This window comes from Rhipicephalus microplus, unplaced genomic scaffold (assembly GCF_043290135.1).
Source record: "Rhipicephalus microplus isolate Deutch F79 unplaced genomic scaffold, USDA_Rmic scaffold_45, whole genome shotgun sequence".
NCBI classification, from domain to species: Eukaryota; Metazoa; Arthropoda; class Arachnida; order Ixodida; family Ixodidae; genus Rhipicephalus; species Rhipicephalus microplus.
Window position 1 is genome coordinate 71,412 of NW_027464618.1, and position 15,249 is coordinate 86,660.

A 15,249-nucleotide genomic window follows, 5' to 3' on the forward strand; every position below is an offset into this window, starting at 1 on the left:
CTCGACTGCAAGGTGCCTACACTCTGACGCCAGGCGCGACCGGCGTGACCAGCATCTGCCGGCGCGGCCCGGTGGCAACCGGCACGAAATGCGACATGCTGCATTTCGTGCCAATGACGTTACCCAGACAGCACTGCGTCTGCCTCTATTGTGACGGAGGGACGCCGGGCGTGCTAGAACGCGCATGCGTCAACGCAACACAGGCGCGGAAGCAGATCGGCACCTGGCGTAGCATCGCCGGCATGACGCGACGAAATGAACGCCTGCGCAGGTAACGTCGTAGTGTACTAGGCCTTGAGTGTTTCATGTAGTCATTTTCTTACATGACACCCATTTCATGATTATAATGTTTGCACCAGTCACATACCTTCGCCATCCATTCATGTGACATAACAACAAATTTCGCAAATGTGAAGCTAGTGAAACGACCGCGAGTGCATCGGGAGTGTGACATGTAGTCATGTTGTTACATGACACGCATGTCATGATTATCATGTAAGATTCTGTCACTCGTGTTTGTCATGCAGTCATGTCATACCACACCAGTTTTGCAACATGTCATGTGAACGAAACAGCCGCAACAGCAGCAAGATTGTCAAATGTACATAATGACATTCATGACATACACATCATGATTTTCGTGTTATGTTTTGTCCCTTATGCTCATCATAGAGTCATGTTATGCCATACCAATTTTGGTATCAATACCATTATCGAAACGGGCCAGGAAAGCTAAACGTCGTTGGCGACTAGACAGACAGACAGACAGACAGACAGACAGACAGACAGACAGACAGACAGACAGACGGACAGACGGACAGACAGACGGACAGACAGACAGACAGACAGACAGACAGACAGACAGACAGACAGACAGACAGATAGATAGATAGATAGATAGATAGATAGATAGATAGATAGATAGATAGATAGATAGATAGATAGATAGATAGATAGATAGATAGATAGATAGATAGATAGATAGATAGATAGACTCAAAGTCACCGAAGTTCGCTAAGAAATGCTCCACATTAAAAATAGTGGTGTATGTTGTCGTAGAGGGCAGATATCGAACGTGCAACTAGAACGAGTGACAGTAATTAGCGACCAACACCACACGGATTCAGCAGCTTAGAATACGTTTTTAAGATAGTGCCGCGCTGGTCTCCGAAACACGAACAGAAACATTGTTTCACAAGTGCTGCATCATCGGTTTAGCTAGCGAGTGAAATCTCTTGTACGATCTCCGTGTTGCCAAGTGCCAGCCTCACGTGATCACATGCCAAGTGGCAATCCGCATGCTAGGCCTAACGCGCGCTAGATGCCTCATCGCAAATGGCCGCACACTGTCAAAGTTGTGGTTTCGAGCCAAAGGAATTACCAACCATTTCAGTTGCATTTAGAAGACGTGGTGATCTGTGACGCAGGGGCGTGCGTGTACAAAATGCAATTGGCGATTCGTGGGTGCCGGTGCTTTCGGCATCACGCACGACCCCGAAATGCAAAAAGGGGGTATTTGGAGTGCATAGTGTAGTGCCATTGTGAAGTTCACTTGAAGGGCCTACCTGCGTTTAAAGCTGAGGGGATAATCTTGCATAGACACAATGCATTCTCCTTGCCCCTTCGTTCTTGAATGCACGTGAAAAATATTGTCACGTGCGTCCCGCGAAAAAGACGAAGGCGACAGCGCATACGCGCATCTGCACGCTTTTATGCAGAACGCAACAACGACAAAGATGAGGAACTCTCTCTCACGCGGTTAACAAAAAGACCGACCCGCTGCTGTTTTCTCAGCGTCTTCTAGTACGACCTCTCTCTTGACGTCGGGACACTGGTGGAGGTGCTGGGGCCTGCAACCTGATGCAAGAAAGCGTTGTTCGGGACCGTACACCCAGTCCGGAGCCTCAACGTCTTGTTGCGACTCCAGTACACCGATTCAGCCGGCGCCTATTAGGCCTAAGCCCAGAACTCTTGACGGCATCTCCTGTTACCAACATGGCGGCCCCTTCAGCGTCTGCGAATCTTCCCCCGGCCCCGGCCCAAACGACTCACCCTTACCAGGTAACTTTTGAGACTCCTCGTGTCCCCGAAGTCTTCCGTGGAGAACCGTATGAAGATGTCGAGGACTGGCTCGACCAGTTCGAGCGGACCGCTGTGGTGAATCGTTGGAGCGTGCAAGAAAAACTTGGCCGTGCCTACTTCGCAATGGAAAATAGCGCTCGCACATGGTACGAGAACAGGGAGCCTACTTTCCAAACCTGGGACGATTTCCGCCAAAAGCTTCTCGAGACGTTCCTGAGTGCGGACCGACGGGATCTCGCACAACAGATGATCGAAGCCCGCATGCAAAAGCCGAACGAAAGCGTGGCCATGTTCGCTGAGGATATGGTCCGCCTATTTCGCCGCGCTGACCCTGACATGCCCGAGGCAAGGAAAGTTCGTCATCTGATGCGAGGAGTTAAGGAACCGCTTTTCGCCGGCCTTGTACGAAATCCGCCAACAACAGTGGATGAATTCATCAAAGAGGCGACTGTCATTGAGCGGGCGCTCCGGCAACGATGCCGCCACTTTGACCGCCTGCCCGACCAAACGCCTGTTGGTGCCGCCGCTCAAAACGCTGCCGTTTCCGAAAACTCTTTACGGCAAATGATTCGACAAATCCTGCGGGAAGAGCTGCGGGCCCTCGGCCTTCCGTCTACCGATCCCCCAGTTGCTTCTGTTGCAGAAATCGTGCGCCAGGAACTACGGCAAGCCTTTCCATCACCGGCGCCACCACCCGAACCACGTCCACTGACCTATGCTGATGCCGTGCGCCGTCATCCGCCTGCCCCAGAAGAACCACCCTTTCAGCCGCGGCCCGTTACCTTGCCGTGGTGGCAGCGTGAACCTGTGCGGCGACCACCAGTACGTCGGACCGACTTGTGGCGCACTGCCGACCGTCGACCCCTTTGTTTCCACTGCGGCGAACCAGGCCACATCTCGCGCTACTGCCGTCATCGAGAAACCCGGTTTGGAAACTTTTCTCGGACCGCTTCTTTTTATTCTGAAGAATCTCGTGACCATGGTGCTGATCACCTACCGACCAACCAAGCGTCTTCACCAAGTCGTCGCTGGCGGTCTCCCTCACCTGCACGATGTCAGAATTCCCCGAATCGCCAAAGATACGCGGACGCCATCAGAAACCGCTCCCCAAGCCCGTGCCAGGGAAACTAACTGCCGCGACCTCCGGGGGCAAGGTTGCCAATGGCCGAGACGCCAAAAAGACCCCCTTGCCTCTACACAAAGATGACGTGACGACGGTGATGACGAAGACGACAACAACCACGAGTACTACTGCCAATGAATTTGTACGTGCCGACCTCAGCGTTATTATAGACGGACACCACGTAACAGCACTGGTTGACACTGGTGCTGACTTCTCTATTATGCGACAAGAGCTCGCCGACCGCCTTAAGAAGGTTAAGACGCCGTGGAGTGGGCCGAGCATAAGGAGTGCTGGTGGGCAGCTAATGACGCCAACCGGTAAATGCACCGCTCGGCTCGTAATCGATGATTCGAACTTCGTCGCCACATTTGTCATTTTACCGGACTGTTGTAAAGAGTTGATTTTGGGTATGGATTTTCTGCGAGAGTACGGTGCTATCATCAACATCCCAGAACGTATCGTCACCTTTTCCTCCCATCCTTACGTCGACGCCACCACTGAAGAACAACTGCAACGTTTACGTGTAGCCGATGATGTGATGCTCCTGCCGAGATCTTGCTGCCTTGTGTCGGTGTTGTGTGAATGGCCGTGCCGTAATGAGGTGATAGCGGAGCGAATAGACACGCTATTGCTTACGCAAGGTGTTTCAATAGCGAGAGGCATTCTGGCACTAATTGATGGGCGGGCAGAAGTCCTCATCACCAACTTCAGCAACGAGCGTCGTCACATCCAGAAGGGCACCGCGATTGCCTACTACGACGACGTGGACCAAGCCAGAGATTGCTTCGCTTTGCAACCGGACGAGGCGACCATCCCAGCCTCGACACCTTTGTCTGTCAACATTTGCTCAACCCAGTCAGCCTCGGAAAAACAGCGCCTACTAGAGCTGATACACCAGTTCAAAAATTGTTTTTCGTGCACGTCGAAAGTCAAGCAAACACCACTGACACGGCACCGATTCATCATTGAAGAAAATACGAGACCGATCCGTCAAAACCCATACCGTGTGGCTCCGAAAGAACGTGAGGAGATCCAAAAGCAAGTTCAGAAGATGCTCCAAGATGACGTAATACAGCCTTCCAAGAGTCCTTGGGCATCCCCCGTGGTATTGGTTAAAAAGAAAGACGGCAGCTTGCGTTTCTGTATAGATTACCGCAAGTTAAACCAAGTAACGAAGAAAGACGTCTACCCACTGCCACGTATAGATGACTCTCTTGATCGGCTGCGGCATGCACGCTATTTCTCATCGATGGACCTGCGAAGTGGCTATTGGCAAATAGAGGTCGACGAGAGAGACCGTGAGAAAACTGCTTTCGTGACGCCCGACGGTCTTTATGAATTTAAAGTGCTTCCATTCGGGTTATGCTCAGCGCCAGCCACTTTTCAGCGTTTAATGGACACTGTGCTATCAGGACTTAAGTGGCAGACATGCTTGGTTTATCTAGACGACGTTGTCGTCTTCTCAGCTACATTCGAGGAACACCTAAGTCGATTATTCGCAGTTCTACAAGCTATACGTTCGGCTGGCCTGACTTTAAAGCCAGAGAAGTGCCATTTCGGTTTCAACGAACTTTGCTTCTTAGGCCACGTGGTGAGCCACGAAGGTGTTCGACCTGACCCGGACAAAATCGACGCTGTCGCAAAGTTTCCCGCACCGCATGACAAAAGAGCAGTGAGACGCTTCTTAGGCCTCTGCGCTTATTACCGACGATTCATCGCCAACTTTTCGTCTATTGCGGCGCCTTTGACGCGGCTCACACGAGAGGATGTCCCCTTTCTTTGGAGCGAAAAGGAACAAACAGCGTTCAACGAATTACGCCAACGCCTCCAAACACCTCCGGTTCTGGCACACTTTGACCAGGAAGCGCCAACAGCACTTCACACCGACGCAAGCAATGTAGGCCTGGGCGCCGTACTGATACAATGGCAAGATAACTCCGAGAAAGTGATAGCCTATGCCAGCAGAGCTCTCTCTCGCACGGAAGAGAACTACTCGACTACCGAGAAAGAGTGCCTCGCCGTGGTTTGGGCGGTTCTCAAATTTCGACCGTATCTGTACGGCCGCTCATTCAAGGTCGTCAGTGATCACCACTCGCTTTGCTGGCTCACTAACTTGAAAGATCCATCCGGCCGTTTAGCACGCTGGAGCCTTCGGCTTCAGGAGTTTGATATGACCGTTATTTATAAATCAGGGAAGAAGCACACCGACGCAGACTGTCTCTCGCGGTCACCCGTTGAGCCTGCCGCTATTAATGACGAGTCTATGGACGCCGCATTCTTGGGAGTCATCAACGCGGCCACTATCTCACAAGAGCAGCGCCGTGACCCTGACCTGCTTTCGCTTATTGATTTCTTAGAAGGACGACGGGAAGACGTGCCGCGAATTTTTGCGAGAGGAGTGCCATCTTTTTGTTTAAGGAACGACGTCCTATACAAGAAAAACTTTTCTCCCACCGGCAGCCCATACTTGCTCGTCGTCCCTGCATCACTGCGAAAAGAAATTCTGGAAGCCTGCCATGATGAAGTCACCTCTGGTCATCTCGGTTACACTCGAACATTGTCCCGTCTGCAAAACAGTTACTACTGGCCTAACCTACCTGCTGCTGTAAAACATCACGTCCAAACATGTGCCGACTGTCAAAGACGCAAAGCACCACCCGGCAGGCCGGCAGGCTTATTACATTCCGTTCAAGTACCAGCAAAGCCATTCGCCCAAATCGGAATGGATTTCCTGGGCCCATTCCCAACTTCTACCACATGAAACAGATGGATCATTGTCGCCACTGATTACTTGTCTCGCTACGCAGAAACTAAAGCCATGCCGAGGGCCACAGCAGCAGAAGCGGCTCATTTCTTCATAGAAAACGTCGTTCTTCGGCATGGTGCTCCAACAGTTCTCATCACGGATAGAGGAACTGCGTTCGTGGCAGAACTTTTGGAGTCGGTTCTCAGGCTCAGTGGTACAGCTCACCGGAGAACAACGGCGTACCACCCACAAACAAACGGACTAACAGAGCGGCTTAATAAGACCCTCGCAGACATGCTCTGCATGTATGTCGACACAGAACACAAGAACTGGGACGAAATCTTGCCTTATGTGACCTTCGCCTATAATACTGCCCGGCAGGAAACTACCGGAATGACGCCGTTTAGTTTAATACACGGGCGCGAAGTCACTACAACGTTGGACGCTATGCTGCCGCACGAGTGTGACGACACTCACGCTGACGCCGAAGAATTTGGTCAGCGTGCCGAAGAAGCCCGACAGCTAGCCCGCGTGCGTATTTGTCACCAGCAACACAAAGATGCGAAACGGTACGACCTACGACATAAATTGGTAACCTACAAACCAGGCGACAAGGTATGGGTCTGGATCCCAATACGTCGACGCGGACTTTCAGAAAAGCTATTACGACGATACTTTGGCCCATATCGAGTCACCCGACGATTGAACGACATCAACTACGAAGTTATTCCTGACGGCAATTGCAGTTCCAGTCGCCGAAACTGCGCACCCGAAATCGTGCATGTCATCCGGATGAAACCCTACTTGTCCAGCTAACTCTCGTTTGTCTTGTGCGTGCCGGTGCATATGTGCGTTTTTATAAGTAGAGTGCCTTGGCTGCGCATCGGGACGATGCCATTTTTGGAGGGAGGCAAATGTCACGTGCGTCCCGCGAAAAAGACGAAGGCGACAGCGCATACGCGCATCTGCACGCTTTTATGCAGAACGCAACAACGACAAAGATGAGGAACTCTCTCTCACGCGGTTAACAAAAAGACCGACCCGCTGCTGTTTTCTCAGCGTCTTCTAGTACGACCTCTCTCTTGACGTCGGGACAATATCATCACTAAGCGCTAGAGCCTAACAGGATTTCGCGCTTCTCGTCTGCACGCTGCCGCTTCTGGAATTGTAAACACACACAAAAAATGAAGATTGATCGGTCGATTGTGCACGATATTCATGCGAGAGAAAAAAGAACGGTGGGCGGCTGCATGGCAAAGAAGTGCAGGAGACAAATCCCATGTGATATTGCGTATATCATCGAATCGAGAGCATGCTTGTTGATGTCACGGGAACTACTCTCTATATCACAGTAGTGTGCCAAGAAGGACGAGAAATATCAAAAAAGAATATTGCACTCTTTTTTTGTATTTTGGGAGCCTGGTGAGTGGCCCTTGAAGCGAGGAGGTTGGAAACGTTAGTCGACAACTTGCCGCTGCATCACATTTGTTTCCATGTGCACGTTCGTTAGGTCGGCACCGCTGGTCCACACGCGTTAATTACAAACTTGAGCGGATGCAAACTTACTCCCTATAGTAGCCTGCCTGGACTGTCAGCCGTCATGCACCCTTCGAGAAAATCTTGTTTTGGTTACATATTCAGTGGAACTTTGATGATACGATCACGACAAATTTTTCTGTTGTCCTGGCTAGGGCTCACTAGCCTGCAGCGTAACTAAGTACGGTTGTTTCGAACCGATTTTCACTCACGTCGTTTGATGCTAACGTACACTAGAGCGCAGGTAAGCAAAGCTGTTGCTCACGCTGTTGTTGCCGCTGTTGCTCACGCTGTCACAGAATATGTGGCAATCGCACGAATGCGAGAACCCAAGTGCGGGCATCATAGCCTCCGGGATAGCGCTAGCAAACTTTGGAGGCCTTAATACGCCTTGGCGTCTAGATTACACATGACCTTGGCATCATGATTTTTAAATAAGTAGCCGTGTACTGCTGGCTTCGAGGTGGAGTACTTGTACTGTTTACGCGTGCCTTTCATGTCGATGCAAACTATGTCCTCGCACTCAGACATGCTATGGAAGGTGAACGGAGTGCGAAAGAGCAAGAAGATAGTGGTATTAGAGCCTTGCAACATCATAATGCGCCGAGCGGTTGTTGGGGACGCGCACACCGGCCGACTCTCCAATTTGCATGAAAGACTGCCGCATTGGAGACCTCCCGATTGTTACGGCCATAAATTTCCCTTAAATCATTCGCGACATCACCGCGATAAGAAAATAAGAGCTAATGACAGTGGTTCTATATATTCTCGCCTCAATCAAGCACGTGCAAGCGCTCATTAGGTCACTTTCTTGGCAGTAATCTGCAGTTTTCCCCAAAAAAGTGTACAAAGACTAGCAGTGGGCTACACACCGTCATGGGTCACAACGTCATAGATTCATTAATTACACATGCACGAACCCACCGTCTATTTATAAGTACAATTGTTTATGCTTAAAAAGTTTGTTTTTAATCATTCAGGACCATTATGGCGTTACTGCGGCCCCGAGAAACGATAAATGAAAGCGTGGGCCATCTTTGTTTTGTCACATATAATAATTGTCGAGGTTTTTGGGTGATATGAATTTGGTATGTTGCGAATACTTCTGATGACCTCGTGAGATTCATGTCAACAATGTTTCACTTTAGTTCAGATATCCATGACTGCCGTGAATTACGTCATAAGTGGTCTGTGCTGTACTTGGGCTCATATATATACACTGCCTGGCGGGGAGTTTCCATTTGGGCACTCTGCAGAAACACATGGTGCCGGATCACATTGTACATATTATGCGTGGTTAAAACGTGTGGCATTAAATACACACAACCCGCGACCTACCAAAAAGCAACACTTGATTGGGAAATGTTCTGGAAATAAGGGTAGCGCACATAAGCGGCCGAACGCTGACGTCATTGTGGCGGTTACTCACACGAAGCAGATGAGTAGGATCACATCTGGACACTTGGTCACCACTGCAGAAAGGGGGGACATCTATCTATATAGGGTATGTCAGGTAAGCCACAATTGGGGCCAACAGTGAACAGAAAGCATACACTTTTTTAGGCTACCAGGACAATAAGGACACTGGACAGGGCCTTATTTTTTGTTCTTTCCTTTCCAGGTGGCGAAGAGGTTGCGAGGGCCTTGGTCGCGTCCAGAGAACTAGCATCTCGGAATCCTCAACAGGTAGAGTAACTGCCTGAGAAAGGCTATCATACCAGGTTTAATACCCATACCACGAAGGCTATCTTAAGCTCGAGAATGCTGTATAGATTTATTCTAGACTTCACGCTACAAAACAGATGGTTGTTAGTATTTCCTCTAAAAATCCCGGTTTTGTATGCAATATGAAACTACGCTTTAGTTGTGGACGATAACTGCCTTAATCTTTCGCATATAACCCGCCTTTGCATATAGCCTGCGCCCTCAACATCGCCCTTACAAATGGAAACAAAAACATAAATCGACCACCATATTTACCTCGCACCTCTACTTTTGAACCACATTTTCCCGTTTACGTACGTGGCTTATATGCGAAACATTACGATACATTGTTGCTTGCCTTCTTATTTTGAAACACCGATGATGCATGTGAACAAGCACTGCTCCGTTTCCTGCTGCTACTTACCGCAATGGTCATTGTCTTCTCCGCTACAAAGAAGATATCCTCGTTACATCGGACTAACTGGTCGAGCCCACTGCTCTTTGCCTCCCACAAAGCCACACGCAACTCCTTGCACTGGGGCAGCTCGTTTTCAAACAGGTTCCCTCTTGTTTCAATGGTTCCGCTGCAAAATCAGGCAGCAATTGGCATGCATGGCTGATCAAGCGCACAGTGTGACTTTATATTCAGGCTAGAGTAGACGACAGCAATCACAAAATTGCTAAGTAGAATGAGGAAATAATAACAGCCACTGAAAAAAACTAATGATTTCGTCAAATAGTCACTCATGCAGCTGCTTTCCCTTGGGGACACTGGGTTGGGTAAAATAAAAAAAATCTAACTTCCCTTTCCACCTTATTTGCATTGATAGGGATTTCAGAATGGTAGGAACCCACACATTTTCGTGCAGTTTGATTTCTAAAATGTATTATTTTTGATATATTTTTCTGACAAAAATTTCGGGATCTACTCTACACTGACGGGCAGTCGCGGCCGAGCTCTCGACGAGTAAAGACTAGTCTCTTGGCTCTTGGTCTCGTCTCTGCGGGTCTCCGGGTCTGCCACTACCCGGAACCCCACAATTCCCAACGAAGAAGCCACGCCCACCGATTGCACTCATTGGCTTTCTGACCGACTACCGGGTGATCTCGCTCACGATGAGCTGCATGAGCTTCAGAAAGCCCTCTTCTACCTCGATTTATTCGGCTTCATGGACCCACACGAGATGAGGAAGCTGATCTTGGCGCTGCTTCTCCATCACCCCTGTGGTCGCAGAAGCTCCGACGAGGTCAGGAAAGTCATCGTGGCTTTTGGGCATTTCGGCCAAGCCATCGGAGTGGGGACGAGCAGCCCGAACACGAGTGCTGAATCGGGTCTCAAGGACAATGAAGGCGCATCGTGGGAGAAGGTGGCTCGCCCGGGATCGCCGACGGCTAGACCGCGAGCGGTGAGAGAAATGTCGAGACTGCTGATGGGGATCTTTCTCGTGCTTGCCGGGACCGAGGCACACACTGCAAAGTGCATCGATGTGCATGCTGGAGGCACCGAGAACGCAGTGGGCTCTTGCGACGACGTGGCATCGAAGGACGATGAGGTACATGGTGACAAGTGGGCGGAGAACGTGAATGACGCGGAGTACACGGCGGAGGACGATGACTTTCTTGGGAATATGTCAGGTGATTGTGAATACAGCGAAGAAGAACTCGGTGGGTCTCAGCACTGTGGATAGTGGGTCGGGAGTTACAGCTTCGTGACAAGGAGGTTGGGAAGTATAATGATGGTAAAGCGGTGGAAGGGAAGGAAAAAGAAGACAAAGACAACGCAGGAGGTGGCGTTGGCGAAGAGAGAGATGAGAAAGTTGGTAAAGGAGCAGTGTATTGACCAGCTCAGACCCAGTCGTCCTGACAAAGGTCGTGGAGTGGGCCACACAGATCACCACCAAATTTGGGCAGATGGCCATTTAACACGAAATCATCCACAGTTGCCTTGTGACGAAATGAAGTTTTACCATCCATTGTGAAGGAATAGAGTTAGGAAAAATACAATGAAGCCAAAAAAATCGCTGAGAAAACAGCCACAGACTTCCTGGAAGGTTTTCTCTGAACGAAAGCGTGATAAAGCAGACATCGAGATCGGCGGCGAGCAGCACCCGCATGGTGCGTCTACTTCTCAAGAGATTGCCGCTGTAATCGATGAGAAAGCTGATGAGAAACTGGATGATGCGAAGAATAACTTTAGAAGGTAAAAGAAAAAAAGGATGGAAATGGGGAGAAGACGAGTAATAAGAGGAAAAACCAGAAGGAAAAGAACAACAGGAAAGGAAGAATATCAGACGAATAATGACAGTGTGGTACTAAAAAGGTCTAGGAGTGCAAAGACTGGGCAGAGAACAAGCAGCCCTGATATGACTAGAGGGAGGTAGCCTAGACACGAGAAGAGACTATTGAGTGAAAAGTGATTGTGCTTGAGGCTGGAAGGCAGCAGCCGTCGGAGTGGATGGTGAAGCCGAAGAGCGTGTGAAGGACGCCGAGTATCACGCGGAATGCCCAGGCACGACATGAGGTGGCTAGTGGGACAAGAGGAAGTACTTTGACGCCGAAAATTCTAAAATTTGGCAGAGCCTACACACCATGGGAATTGATGTCATACGATGCATGCCGAGGGAAGGTGGCTGTGGTGCAAACTTTCGTTGAGGGAAAGGTTGAATATATGATGCTGAACATAAGTATAGATGTTATACGCACAGACGTGTGTGTCGAACAGTAGCATACGTTTTATATAGCCAATTGTTTACAGTTGCGCAATGATTTCTGCTACAACATGGGCATTGCAAACACCAGAAGCGGTTAGTTGAAATGTAGCGCTTGTGCTTGCGAGTATAGAAACCCTGGAGAGTGCTACACGCACCAATCTCTGTGGATGGCGCTTAACTAGAATTGACGCCAATTTGACATGATATTGAATTAGAGATGTAATGTTTAAAAATTAGCTTGGCAACACTGCTATCGCAGGTCACGTTTCACTAATATTAAGGGCGTGTTCACACTTGGCTTCGAAGAGCGCGAAAGTGGCGAAAGTCTCCAGAAACTGGCTCGCTTTGCCGCCCAAGCGGCTGGAAAGCCACGTCACGTAGCCGGCGCACAAGAATCGGTCCGAGACCAATTTTCCCGCCACATGAAAGCGGATCCAGTTTCCGCTTCATTGTTTTGACTGCGCTAGATCAGATTACGTGATCTAGCCAGCCGGCCGCTGATTCAACATGGTGGGGAAGGCGTCGGCGGTGGCTCGCATCGGCTTAAATCATGAACTACACGTGCAGCATGACGAAGCTTGACGGCCTCAGCGAGGACGCGTTCATCGAGAGCCTGGTTTTGAATTACGATCGCTGAGAAGTGAGAACACTGGAATTACATGGCGAAGCTGGAGCGAGTCGGCATGCCCCAACGTGTCTCAGTTTTGTGTACACCTGGTTTAATGCGCTGCCGTTGCGTTCGCTCATGTCGTTTCTACGGGAATATCTCCCAAAACAACGTTTGAAAGGGTGCGAACTGTTTCTTTTGAGTACTTTGCGTGAATAACGAGAATTCTGTACGAAATTTGGTTCTCAGAAAGCAGGCCAAAACGAATAATTGTGAAGGTAGCGGCGGTGGGATGGGGCGGAACTAATGTGAACACCTTCAACGGGCGTGGTTGCCGTTTTCCAGGCACTTCGGCGTTTTTATTTTCACTTCACTGCTCAAGTGTGAACGCACCCTAAAGCTTCATAAGGTTTTCTTTCCAAAGCAGTTTCTAGACCTAGCGTTGTAGAATATTTCATTGTCATGCAGAATTGTTGGAACCGATTCCTGCAGGAACCATATCATCTATTCATTGAAATCATCGGGTCAACGCTGCCAATTTCAGTTTTTGTTAACGCTCTCACATTTCAATTTCTGATGTATGTTCTCACCGTTCCTCGGTAGTTGGAAACTGTTGAACACCTGTGACGCGTACCCGCACAGCACAGCCCGTGATATACAGGTATGTATCACACGTGTCTGGAGGAAAGGGTATAACGTCATGCGTGATGGCAATTTAGTATTGTTCATGTCGTCCCCCAACAGTCATTGCCAAAACCGCTTATCCTCCCATATTAACTTTGGTCTATCTCGAGATGATCACGAGAGCACCCGGACGTGGGTGGCTAGAGAGATAGATTATTAGATACGAAACGCTAGAACTGTCCGCAGCAAGCAAAGAAATGCTTCGCATTTCACCGAATAAAAATGGTGCCGCGGGTGCCGAGAACGAGAAAGCCGTCGCAGAATATTCGGACAACAAGAACGACAAAGCCGAGAACAGTGAAGGAGGCAACCAGATGAGCAATCCGGAAACACAGTGCTAAGACCGTGCAAGGGACCATCTCCGTCGGAGACATTGCTTTGGACCATAATTGAACCGACACAAGCGATTCTACAACAACGAAGAGGAGGATCAGAGCAACGTCGAGGATCAGTATGAAATGAACATGGCGCCAACTTGGGAAGTGAGTGCCGGAGGCACAGGCAATCAGGCAATGTGCTCGTGTTATTGCCGAGTTTGTCAGCGTCCAACGACGCGGAGGAGTAGCCGCCAGCCACATGTGAATGGTCTGAGTGGTTACAATGACGAAAGGTGACAGAGCAATCCATGTAATGTGACGACGCTGCCACGAAACAGCGTCAGTACTTGAAGGACCACCTCGACTACTCCAACCCCGCAAGCGCGGTGGAATCAGTACCGCACCATGTGAGCACCAGCATTCCATCATGCTCTCACTGAGGACCATGATGGTCAACGTGGGAGAGTCGTTTGCGCCTTTTCCAGGCTGCGCGATTCAGCTGTTACGGCGTACTCTTTTGAAGCCGTCAGGGATGAGTGAGAAGGCAGGAGGCTGTGTTACGTGGACAGAGATTTATTCGAAAACCACGTTCTAGTCTAGGAGTTCTGCCACGCGCCACGCGCACCTCGAGCACACGTGATCAACAGCTTCGCCTGGCTTGTCCTAGATGGCAGCATCTGCCACATCTCCTAATGCAATCGAGCGACGTTCGCTGCAGCAGGCGGCTTCACGCACCTGCCACTTCTGGTATGCCCGCGGGAAGTGTCCTGGCAACGTGAGCGAGTGTCTGTAGCCCAATCACTGGTACGGGCACTATCTGCGTTGTTATGAATTCGGGAATATGGGACTAGCTCCGTCCGGTTTCTATGCACAGCATCAGTGTCGGTGTTAACCCAATAAGATCGAGGTTCATCGGCTGGGGCTTGTACTGTCCCTTTACTCTTGAGGTCTGTCACCCACACGGCATCTCCATAAAGAAGTTCCGGCAAGTCGCGGACTCCGTGACGTCTGTCTAAGTCTTTCCTTTGACGTTGTCTGTATGTTTTCTTTAAATTCCGAAAGCTGTCTTGATCTCGCAATTGGGGTGTCAGCTTGGTGGAACATAAAGGAAGCCTGGATCTCAGCCGACGACCCATGAACAGTTCGGCAAGGCTATATCCTTTCTTCAAAGCAGTCTACCTGTACGCTAGAAGTGTCGGGTAAGGTCCTTGGTCTTCCCCATAAATGTCTTGATGATTTTCACTCCAGCCTCTGCAAGCCCATTACTCTGAGGATAGTGAGGGCTAGATGTAATGTGCTTGAAAGCATAGTCTTGGGCGAATAGTGAAAACTCGGTCGACGAATACTTCGGGCCATTGTCGGAAACCACTTCCTCGGGAATTCTGCGGCGTGCAAAAATTTACTTGCAGTGGTTGATTACAGCTGCGCAAGTGAGCTTCTTAAGTCTAACTAGTTCGGGGTATCTTGAATAAAAGTCGGTAGCTATCAACCACCACTGGTTCTTGTAGTGAAACAAATGCATCGCAGTGCGTTAACAAGACGTCTCAAAGTATTCAAAGCTTATTAGCGGTATTTTTTCTGTTTACTCTTGTTTCGATGCATTGCTGACATCGCTTCACCAGGGACGAAACATCAGATTCTATGGTGGGCCACCAGACACAGTCTCTGGCTCGAGCTAATGTCTTTGTTATGCCAAAGTGTTCTTCGTGTAAGAGTCGTGGGATTTCTTTTCGGCATGA

At 49.6% G+C, this 15,249-nt stretch overlaps 1 protein-coding gene across 2 annotated transcripts in view; it reads right to left on the minus strand.

Moving 5' to 3' along the window:
- LOC119163181 (uncharacterized) overlaps positions 1-15,249 on the minus strand; it is an 81,669-nt gene that overhangs the window by 46,407 nt on the left and 20,013 nt on the right. For both annotated transcript variants that reach the window (XM_075884731.1, XM_075884730.1), the window contains one exon: positions 9,616-9,775. In XM_075884731.1, coding sequence (XP_075740846.1) covers positions 9,616-9,775 — 160 coding nt within the window. The remainder of the gene's footprint in view (positions 1-9,615; positions 9,776-15,249) is intronic.